We start from the raw sequence: 11714 nt of genomic DNA, 5'->3' as shown, positions 1-11714 counted from the left end.
TCCCTTTTCAAAAAGTATCATTTCTAGCTTGTATGTATAGAAAATTTCTTCAGGAAGCAGCAACAGCAGAGGTAGGAAGTCCTGTGCACTCAGTTCCGGGCTGCGAGTTGGGTCCCAGAAATCCAAGGGTTCTTGGTAAATTCATTCCTGCTGGTCAAACGCAAGAGTGATGTACAAGCCAAAATGCCAAATAATTTAGTTAAGAGGTAGATTGTTCTAGTGATTGAAAGGCACTAGAAATTTAGGGTGCCCCCCCAAAATGTATACACACTGAATAGCTGATAATTTTTAAAATGAAATTTTAAATGTATGTTAATAAACACTGACTTTATAATCGTTCAAACTGTATACATTTTTTGGGGGACATCCTGTAGTATATATCCCAAACTTTTTTGATTGGTACCACAGGAAAGTTATATTTTATTTTGGGACGCAACACAGTGTACCACTTGGTATTTGGCCGAGAGGCATTTATAAGAGCCTAAGAACCAAGGGGAAAGGGCTGAGTTGGCAGAAGCTTCCAGGTAGCCAGGTTCTTCTCCTGGGAGTTGCAAACCAAGACCAAAAGGCTAATCTCAATCTGTCCTTCCGATCATTTGCTTTGATGGGTCAAGGAGCTAATGACAATGCACATGAAGGCATAAGCAGCCAACTGCTGTAACCCCCACCCCAGTCCCTCAATTAGATGCCTTAGAGCCAACGCTTAGGTTTCTGAGGACAGGAATGGTTCCTGGCCTAGTGAGGACGGTCGAGTTGGGATCAGACAGGAATACAGTGCAGTGCCTATTGAATGGCAGTCCTGGAGGGTAAGCATGAAGGTGCTCACCTGCGAGAACTCCTGGGGTCCTCAGTGCATCTGGGAGCCAGGTGAGCAAAGCAGCCTGCGGTAGAGAATCCCTTTCAAAGGTAAGCACACTCCTTCAAGCCTCAAGTTCATGTCAGCTTCCACATTTCAAAGTCATGATGGTGAGAGACAGATGCTAGAAGTAGAGGCAAGCCTAACTTGATTACAGCAACACACAATCATGTTAAGACATTTTAATCCGCTTGTCAGGACAAGCCCATTTATTTCAGAGAGGGAGAGGGAGGGAGGAAACATCAATGATGAGAATCGACTTATTGGCTGCCTCTTGCACACTGGACCAAGCGTGCAACTCAGGTATGTGCCCTGGACCAGAATCGAACCTGGGACCCTTCCGTCCACAGGCTGATGCGCTATCCACCGAGCCAAACCGGCTAGGGCAGGACAAGCCCTTTTAGACATTGTGATTACAGCACAGCTTAAGGTGCCCAGACAAAACGAGGACAGGAGAGTAGGGGGATGGAACACTCTTGTGCCAGCCCCATCCCGGGAAGACTGGCAAAGGCTATAACAATGATGGAAACGCAGACACATGGACATTGGCTATTTATTTACAGCCTTCATTTTCCCAGTTGTGCAGCCTAAACTCTTGCCATTGTCATTTAATTGATTCTAAGATGTACAGTTTTTCCCCATATAAATATCCCTGAAATTGGGATATGAACACAGTATCAAAAGTGATGTAATTGTAGGCAAACTTCCTTTAGACACCTTCTCTAAGATAAGGAAGTACCAGCGTCACAGCATCAGCTGACAAGCTCGAGTTCAGTACAGGGGCAGATGAACCACACTGATGAAGCAGTGCCAGGTCGGCAGGCAGGCCCCGCAGGTGTGCAGAGATGCTGCAATCCGGAGCTATGCACCTCACAATGTGGATCCAAAGAACAAAATGGTAGTGCTGCTTCTGTTTAAACCATAACCTTGAATGGATGCTTTGGAAAGTATCAATTACGGAATATAACCTTTAAATAGGTTAGTGTTGTAGCAATTGTATTTCAAAGTTCACCAAACCTATATTCTTGTTTCATTCATATCCTGGTTAAATGTTAACATCCTATGCTAGGCCACAGCTTCCTGACTGAACCACTTTTATTTGCTTCCACTGATGTCACTGTCGCTGTCACTGCTGCTGTCACTATCTCTGTCACAGGCAGGCAGGTGTCCCAGGGCTTCCCTGTAAAGGAAAATAAACGCGTTACACTGCAATTCAGTCTTGGGGCCGGGAAATTCTGCTGCTTCACTAAACCATATTAACAAAGGAAAAGGGTCCTACAGCCAAATCTACAGGTCTCCCTGACCTGTACAGCACTAAAACTATTATTAAATCAACACTTGCTGACACTTTGAAAATAAAGGAAACCAAGGGGGTAGAAAGCTATACACATTTGAATGGGCAGATTCAGATCTGACCATTTGAATGGTCTGCTCCATCCTGATAATGTCCCCTCATTGGGCCAATACAGTAGCCACTTACTTTTGCTCCTGGCTGAGTGCAAAGTCAGCCATCACTCTCTGGGTGAGGCCCTCACGAACAGGTAAGCTGAAGGCACTCGCCAGCTGCACTATCTCAATGGCCTGGGCAGGGCTGTTGGATGCTTTCGCACTGTCCATAAACTCATTCAGCAGCTCGCTCCTGCAAAGGAAAGACAAGATGTCAACATTCCTCAACTGAACCCTAACCACCCACTCACAGCTGTATGTGCAGAATCCAGCATCTTAGAAAGTACAATCATAAAATCCTCAACTAGAGCTTTGGAGGCAAAGTTGCATGAAGTCTCATGTTAATGGGCCAAAGAGAAAATGAACAGGCTCTGTGCCTTTCCTGGGGGTCTGGCCAATGTCGCCCCAGTGCTGTGACCACTGATCACAGGCAATAGACCTGCGCCTGCCTGGAGGGTGAGAGCGACCGTCCATTTACTTGCCTATCAGTAGAGCACCCAAATGCTGCGGCTGAGGTACGTGAAGAAATTCCAATCATCCCACGGAAGTTAAGCCCATTTGAGGACGTACCTAGGCAGGCAGGCCTGCTACCTTCAACTTACCGAGGGATCTTATTATGCTTCTTGAAAAGCCCCAGCATTTTCCTGTTGGAGAGGAAGAGAAAGGCTAGGAAGGCTGCGGAATGGAAGGCAGTCCTCAGAGATCAGCTGTCCTTCCACCTGCAGGGGAAGCTCTGCAGGTGCACATCGATGAGCTCCATGGATCCGGCCCTGTCTGTCCATCACTCACCTCAGGTGCTTCAACAGCCTCCTCCCAAACCTCATGTGTGTACCTGACAAGTTTCACAGGTAAGTGTGAATGTTGCCGGAGAGCTGCAGGGTATGTCCTCCGGGAGGACCACTGCAGCCCTCCAGGGAGGGGATGCATCCTACAGGCAGCTAGAAGACAGGGATGCACTAGAGTGTGACCTCCTTCCTCTCTTGCCACCCAGTAAAAGTTCCGTGTATTCTAAAATTACTATGAAGAGCAGGCTCAGATCGAGGCATGTCTCATGTACATGCTCGCCACCACCCTGCCACACGCAGGATGGAGGAGAAACACATACATTCAGCTCCCATGACTCAGCTGAGGTCCGTACCCCTGCGCCAATCATCACAGCCTGATTCATAACAAGTGTGTCTCAACCTGCCTGAGGTCACAAATCCGAGCATCAGTCTCTGACTAGCAGCAGCGGTCATGTGCGTGATCCGCTGTCCTAAAACCGTGGAGGCAGTAAGCCTTCCCCAGCTTTTCGTGGAGATGGTGAACTGTGTTCACATTAAGTTCCTTTCTTGTGCTGAAGCAGTGCACACAGTATGCCTCTCACTAACTCTCAGAACTAACATTCCCATCCAATGGGGATGACCCCTACACAGGATTCTTCTGCTGACTCCTCCGCAGAAGGTCTCCAAGCACAAACACTGAAATCAGTGTGGCCCAGAGCAAAGGCGGGCTCTGGTCAAGGCATATTTAACTCATCCTGGTAAATGGCACTGGCCTGAAATCCAAGTCCACAGTCTACATTTTAAGCTGGGTCGTGGGCGAGCACCCACAAGTGAAATACTTGAATAAACCAAATGCCCAAAACACTTTCAAAAATACAATTCTTTGATCACTTTACTCTATCGAAGTGGACAGACAAGTGACTTACTTGCCCAGACAGAAAGGTCATAATGGAAAGAAAATTAGCCCCCTGTCCTCTCTTAATCACGTATAGTGAGAGGTCTTCTTCCAAAAGTTTGCTTTTCAGTTTTTTTGCAAGTTCCCATAGAAAACACATTTGACTCCTGATAAACGATACATCATACAGCCAAATCTGAGACTCTCCGCCCAGGGTAAATGTCCGCTGAGATGCAAGTACAGCGCTTCTGGCTGACACGCGTGGGACTGGACTCACCAGGCGTCCTGGGTCCTCCCGGCCCGGAGGAAGAGGACAGCTATGCAGTGCAGAGCGCTGGCTGGCCAGGGCGGAGCAGTTTGCCTGGCATCCTGACTTTCGAAAGTAGACTTGATGTCCGCGGCACAGTCAGCGAACGCCTCCTGAAGCTGAAAGAAAGGCTGCACAGTCAGAACTGCTAACTGGTTTGATGAGAACTGAAGTTCAAGAGACTCCACAGGACCAAGAACAGCGTCTGAGCAGTGCACCTGACCATCTGAACACATCACATCCGTAGCACACAAGTAACATGGAAAAAACAAAGCGCCTGCCCTGGGGTAAGCCAGGGCCTTCTTTCTAGACAGACATTCTAGTTTCATGCGAGCTGCTACCGCCAGGACAGAAAGAAGCCACTTTCATGTTGCTTGCTCTGGACGACAGGAACAAGAGTGGCTTATAGAATTGGTGTTCTGCTAATGGCTGGGTAAGTTTAGGTGTATAATTCAAACCTGGGTGTAGACAGCAGACTTCACCACAATGTCAGATGGAGCCAGGGAAGGTACCCCTCCAGGGCCCTCAGTGTCAGAGGACATACTGTTAGCATACATCCATGCTGACATGACACGGGCGCACACCTACCTCTGCTGGCTGCCGATCCCGGGCCATCAGCATCAGCATCTCTTCTTTCAGGTTGCTGTGGAAAGCGGGACCATATTCTTTACTATCTTGAAACAAAAAAGGAACGCAGAGGGAAGTGATCACCATCATGTACAGCCAGTCGTCTCCGACGGACCTTTACCTATTGTCAGCTGTCACCCATACTTTCAGTGGGTAAACTTAAGCTGCTGACATGATCTATTCCAGGAAAGAAATGCAGAAAACTAGCAGCTGATCAGTGTTAACAGTGGATAAAAGACCACTGAAAGCTATGCCTGCTCTGGCCAAGTGTTAACATAGCAGGCACACCACACTTGAGCTGCACCAGCTCTAAATGGCAAGATCTTGTTTTACAGCATTTGAGAATCGCCAGTGACCTTTTATATATAATCATTAGTGCAGGATTATAAAGTAGAAGGGCAGGGCTATAGCCTCAGTGTCTCAGACATGGAAACTTGAGGCAGATAGAAACTTACTTTATGATCAGCATCTTCTGTAGCCAGTTCATACACATACCCCTGCCCGCGCCCGCACCCCCCCCCCCCCCCCCCGCCCCACACAGAGTCAGGGCTGTTTCCCAGAAGCTTAAGTATCACTGTCTGCCTAGCAAGCGAACCAGTGATGAAAAGAAACATGGTAGAGACAGGCCTTGGTGTTTGAAACCTGCATTTACTTTTAGGGTGTGCTACATAATTAGCATGGATTCTAATCTTCCCTTTGTCATATCACACAACAGGTACACAAAACCTAGCCTTTTCCTGTCGCTAAGAAACTACTTTAGGCCATTTAAAAAATATTTTTACTCCTGCAATTTAATATGCAACATAAGCAAGTGATCTTGAAATAAAACAACTAATATATTCAATTTAGTTAAAAATGGAAGTTTCCATCCCTAACAATGTTAACATGTTTGTTAATCAAAATGCAGGACAAGGACGTGAGACAGGCCTGGACACACAGCAGAACTGACCTTTCCAAACCTGAGGAATCATGTCCAGCCTGTTGGCCACATCCAGTGCTTGGAGCAGATTGATCAATACTTGGGAATGGGGGAAGAAGACCTGGTTAAGAGAAATACAATTACATTTAAAAACATTAATCAGCAAAGATAACAAAAAAGACATATACAATGACCCATGAGAACTAATGAATCATCTTACCGAAGGTATCAGGTCCTTATACCATTTCAAGGTGACATCAATTTGTTCCATGAGACAAAGCAAACTGAAGAATTTGGAACTGCAATGAAGGAAAAAGTATGTTTAGTCTAAAATCCCTAAGAGCAGAATGATTAAATTACAGCATCATTGTATGAGAATGTGTGACACAGAATTTACAAACAATTGACAAATTACAAAAAACTTCAAGTAACATGGGCCCAGCTTAACCCAGGAGGTGCTAACTGCTGTCCGGCCTTCCCGATGAATATCGCTTACCCCCCCCTGGCCCCCCCCCCGGCCCCACGACTGCTGCCTCTCGTACTCTTAGAGGCTCATGGGGAGTGGACAGTATCATATTCACTTTAAAGGTTCAGTGTGAAGAACGGGTTCGGGCATACAGAAGACAATCACCAATTCCAAGCCAATTCCTTAAGTTCTTGTTTTTATCTGCCTAAAAGAAAATCCATTTAAGAAGCCTCATTGTGCCCTGGCCGGGTGGCTCAGTTGGTTGGAGCGTTGTCCCGTACACCAAAAGGTTGTGGGTTCGATTCTCAGTTGGGGCGCTAAGGGAGACAACTGATCGATGTTTCTCTCAGGTCAATGTTTTTCTCCCTCTCTCAAATCAATAAAAACATATCCTCGGGTGAGGTTAAAGGGAAAGAAAAGACTGATGAAATCTTTAGGGACCATCACTGCTGTAAAGTTAAAAAATATAAAATAGGAGGGCATACGGGAAGAAGATATGTGTTTAACATTACAAAGGAACTCAGTGCGGCCACCAGCTTTACCACTGTTTAAACTTCCCAGGGCTCCACCCACAGGTACTGTGGAGTCAGGGCCATGCTGCCTGAAATGAGAGATGTACAGGGAGGGCCACCACCAGCCTCCCACTCGCAGATTCACCTAAAGGTTGCACGAAGGTGCTCCATCAATGCTAAAGGATAAGATCAACACACTTACTAATAGAAATTACGCCGATGATCGGGTCCAATGAATTTCCGGTTGTCTCCAGTGTTTAAAAGGCCATGTACTTGGTAAGCAAGTTCTAGATCTTTGAGAAAGGAGCACTGAAAATTTGTAGGTAATAAGCATCACTCTTAGAGATTGTTAGCAGCCAAACACCCGCTCATTACATTAAAAAAAAGTATAGTTACTTGTGGGGACATTTATGCTGATTCAACATATTACTGGTTGACACCAAATGAGATAAAAGAAATTGGGGGAAGGGGGAACCCTAAACCAACCCCCAAGTTCTATGAAATTTAAAGCAAAATGATTTTGACCTAGTAACTATATCTTTAGAAATCAATCCTATGAAAACACTAGGTCCCGTGAGAGACATATGGGGTGCTCAGTCAGCAACAGTGCACAAGCAAAAGCCCCATGAAATGACTCCAAACCCAGCACAGGAAGAGAGCTAAGTAAACCGGTCCTTCCCTCCTATGAAACACTGAACTGCTATGAACACACACAGCACATGGAAATGTGTCCGTGTGTACTCTCTGCACACGGAGGAAAAGCCTAGGAGGACACACACTAAACTGTGAAGCAATGCTCCTCAGGGAACAGGATATGCTATTTATTCTGCAGCTGCCTGAAGTTTTTCCTATATTAGCAGGATAAAATGAGAAAATAACTTAATAACAACTACCAGCAACATAAGATGTTACCAACAGGCAAATATGAAATACTCTAAAACCTTATCTGAACAAAGGTATGAAAAAAGACAAAAGACAAGAATACAATAAACAAAGGGTAGAGAGATATAATGTGATTTAGTACAGATTTGAGAAAAAGGAAGAGCCAAAGACATCAACAGGCCTGGCAGGTGTGGCTCAACGGTTGAGCGTTGACCCATGAACCAGGAGGTCATGGTTCGATTCCAGACAAGGGCACATGCCTGGGTTGTGGGCTCGATCCCCAGTAGGGGGCGTACAGGAGGCAGCCGGTCAATGATTCTCTCTCATCATTGATGTTTCTATTCCTTTCTCCCCCTCCCCCTTCCTTTCTGAAATTAATAAAAACATTTTTTTAAAAATAGACATTAACAGCTGAAACCGGTTTGGCTCAGTGGATAGAGCGTCCGCCTGAGGACTCAAGGGTCCCAGGTTCGATTCCGGTCAAGGGCATGTACCTTGGTTGTGGGCACATCCTCAGTAGGGGGTGTGCAGGAGGCAGCTGATCGATGCTTCTCTCTCATCGATGTTTCTAACTCTCTATCCCTCTCTCTTCCTCTCTGCAAAAAAATCAATAAAATATATTCTTAAAAAAATAATAAAATAGACATTAACAGAAGAGTCAGGAAGAAAAAGAATCAGGTAGAGGCCTCTCCCACCCACTTCAAACACAGATAAATTTAGGAAATGGGTTAAAAGAAAAAGTTAAATAACAAACAACAAATAGTACTTACAACTTTCATGGCTGACTGAAAAAACATATCTGAAAATCAAAATTCAGAAGCCTTGGTTATGCTAGATAAAATACATTTTCAAGCCATTAATAAAAATCGTGGCAACAATACAGCAATGAATAAGATAAACCTGAAGGAATAAAAACGCAAGCGGGGAGGAAGCACACAGCAAAGTGTACATATAATGTGGCTTTCTCCGAGTAACCACCCAAACATGACTGAGCTCAGTGAAACCCTGTCACACCAAAGGCCTCTGGTCACCAGTCAGAAAGCAAGCTCTCGGGCATACCGTCATCCGGGTCCTGTGGCGAGAACTTCTTTCCCACGATTTCGTTCATGATGTCATAGATCACCAGGGAGGAGCCTTTCGGAGAGTTTTCTGCAGAACAAGAAAGCAAACGGGTTTTTATCACGAGTCCACTTCCTGCACCACCTGCCAAGCGCAAGACACCGAGCACCAGGTTGGCCAGGGCTCCTGTTGCAAAAGGAACAAAAGTGCCCACAGAGTGAAACGCTCCATCAGGTCTGGGACAGCCACAGGTCTTGTCCATGTGCTCCTGACAGAGACATTTCCCTTCTGTCTGTCTCCACTTCAATGAGTAATCACAGCTTAATGTTCGTTGAGGTGGAGGCAGATGGACATACACACACAAAGACACCTTTACCAAGAGAACATACTTAGAAAACAAACATGGCTTTTGCAAGTCATCATTTTGTGTTCCTTTTAGGTATAATCAGGGTGACAAGTCCAAGAAAAAGAAAACTAGTTAATGGATGTGGGCAGATCTTTAAAATCACATGACCCGAGTATTAATAGGTCAGAAAATGCGCCTATACTACACGTGAATATTCCCAAATATGTCACACTGTATCCACATTTCCTTCCTTACCTTATCCACATGCAAGTGATAATAGTTTTAATGACAGCACAGATGTGTGTTTTTTAAAAAATATATATTTTATTGATTTTTTACAGAGAGGAAGGGAGAGGGATAGAGGGAAACATCAATGAGAGAGAAACATTGATCAGCTGCTTCCTGCACACCCCTACTGGGGATGTGCCCGCAACCAAGGTACATGCCCTTGACCGGAATTGAACCTGGGACCCTTTAGTCCGCAGGCCGAGGTTCTATCCACCGAGCCAAACCGGCTAGGGCACAGATGTATTTTTTAAATTTCCTCAAGCACGTTTCCATTTACTAGTAAGCTTAAGTCCTTTACACATTAGGTGATAATATATTTTCTTCTTATTGCTTCATTATTTTAAGCTTTCTCCTGTGGGTAAATTCCTAGAAATTGTTACTGCAGGCAGCCAACTAACACACTTAAGACAAACGGGGGGAAAAGGAAGATAAACTGACACCCCCCTTCATGCTACCCCCATGGTCATGGGTGTTGCTTAGGAAGCATCAGTACCACTGACCTTGGTGAGCAACTGAACCAGGGCAATATGTGATGGTACTGAGGAACGAGAGGCTCTCGGGTCAGTTCCACTACCAAGTCACCAAGGAGGAGTGAAATTTTAGAAGACACAATTATTCTGGAAACTGCTTACCTATTTCCAATGTAAAGTCAGTTACCCGTTCCCTCCACCCTAAAAGATATCAAACTTCTTTTTAGGTGAGAATGCAGATTTCGTTAAATTAGCCCTCCAGCTCAGTGGATAATGCGTCAGCCTGCGGACTGAAGGGTCCCGGGTTCAATTCCAGTCAAGGGCACATGCCTGGGTTGTGGGCTCGATCCCCAGTAGGGGGCGTGCAGGAGGCAGTCAATCAAGGATTCTCATCATTGATGTTTCCATCTCTCTCTCCCTTCCTCTCTGAAATCTAGAATTAAAATACATTCTAAAAAAAATTAGCCCTCCAAAATACAGACAATGAAGCTCTTCTGTTGTTTTTATATATAAAATCTATTGCAGGAGAGGACTAGAATTATCATTTCTGAACCCAGTTTCTTTCTCAATTGGGGCAAATGAATAAGAACCAACAGACATAGTGCTTACTATGTGCCCCCAAGCCTGGGACTAGACAATGTGCACAATTCATTTAGTCATTACACCTGATGGTATTATCAAAGGAAGGTATCCAGGGCCTTCAGACAGAGCTGGTAAATGCTAGAGGTGAAATTTCAACTCAGGTGCGCCTTGCTCCAAAGTCCATTCAACAGAGCACAGCCGCCAACAGGGACTGGCTGACCTAAAAGTAGGTGGCAAACGGAGCCTCAAGAGTCTCCCACAAAAGACTTCAAACTACGATGAAGGTTACTGTGGGCAGCACTGTCCCACAACTTCCTGCAAAGATGAAAACGGTCTCTATCTGTATCACTGGACAAACCAGTCAGCAGTCACACGTGGCTGCTGAGCACTGATGCTCAGTAACAATGGAATGTTAAACCTGATTTAACTTTAAACAGCCACACGTAATAGTGGCTATTACATTGGAGAGCATCTAAAGTACCTTCTGATCGTTTCTAATTGTATGCCAACCCTGTGAGCACATTTAATGACCCCTTTCCCGCTCGTTTTACATTTCATCACAAACAAGGATACTACCTTCAAGAATTTTTGTTAGTACTGTAGATTAATCTGTGAATTCTCTGTTCTTAATTCACATGCATGAAGAAAGCCTACAACAATTAACCACATAAACTTAAGTATGTTGGATCAATTTTCTACATAAATTAATGTAACATAATGTCATACATACCATGTTGATAAAACAGCTGAATAATATAGTGATATGTTGCAAGTGAGGGTTCTCCAATTTCAGGTGCAAAGAAAAAAAAAAAAGAAATAAGTCAATCACAGCTATCACAATATAGCTTAAAAATGATACATTTCTATTCCTTTGAACAAAGACATTTCCCAACGAATCTGATTGAGGAAAAGGTGGGGAGGTATCATAAAGATTGAATCACTTCTAGAGAGCCCAGACACCTATTACTAAAATGTTATCCCTAATGTACTTGTGCATTATGATCCTTCACTTAAAAAGACTAAAGCAGCCCACTGGTGTGGCTCAGTGGTTGAGCATCGACCTGTGAACCAGGAGGTCACAGTTCGATATCTGGTCCGGGCACATGCCCAGGTTGTGGGCTCGATCCCCAGTGGGGGGCACACAGGAGGCAGCTGATCAATGATTCTCTTGCATCATTGATGTTTCTATCTCTCTTCTCCCTCTTCTTTCCTCTCTGAAATCAATAAAAATAAAATAAAAAGTGCCGGAAGCCAATTCCAGCATGTCATAATTACAAGAGTTTCATCAAAAGGTT

General features: G+C 44.8%; 1 protein-coding gene and 1 non-coding gene across 3 annotated transcripts in view; both read right to left on the bottom strand.

Moving 5' to 3' along the window:
* Positions 1-1038: 1038 nt before the first annotated feature.
* Positions 1039-11714, bottom strand: part of PTCD3 (pentatricopeptide repeat domain 3) — a 33145-nt gene continuing 22469 nt past the window's right edge. The window contains exons 14-24 of one of the 2 annotated variants that reach the window (XM_008155942.3): positions 11150-11200; positions 8734-8823; positions 8445-8473; positions 6995-7101; positions 6035-6113; positions 5845-5935; positions 4857-4942; positions 4239-4387; positions 2905-2946; positions 2337-2495; positions 1039-2036 (exon numbers count right to left, since the gene is read on the bottom strand). In XM_008155942.3, the coding sequence (XP_008154164.2) occupies positions 1952-2036; positions 2337-2495; positions 2905-2946; positions 4239-4387; positions 4857-4942; positions 5845-5935; positions 6035-6113; positions 6995-7101; positions 8445-8473; positions 8734-8823; positions 11150-11200 (968 nt within the window). In that variant the 3' untranslated portion in view covers positions 1039-1951. The remainder of the gene's footprint in view (positions 2037-2336; positions 2496-2904; positions 2947-4238; positions 4388-4856; positions 4943-5844; positions 5936-6034; positions 6114-6994; positions 7102-8444; positions 8474-8733; positions 8824-11149; positions 11201-11714) is intronic. The other variant, XM_054728265.1, reaches the window with a different exon arrangement.
* On the bottom strand, positions 3330-3464 carry LOC114227880 (small nucleolar RNA SNORD94). Its single transcript, XR_003613973.2, has one exon. It is a non-coding gene; the product is annotated as a small nucleolar RNA SNORD94 (small nucleolar RNA).

Source organism: Eptesicus fuscus, chromosome 16 (assembly GCF_027574615.1).
Source record: "Eptesicus fuscus isolate TK198812 chromosome 16, DD_ASM_mEF_20220401, whole genome shotgun sequence".
Taxonomy (NCBI): domain Eukaryota; kingdom Metazoa; phylum Chordata; class Mammalia; order Chiroptera; family Vespertilionidae; genus Eptesicus; species Eptesicus fuscus.
This window is presented reverse-complemented; position numbering and strand designations above follow the sequence as displayed.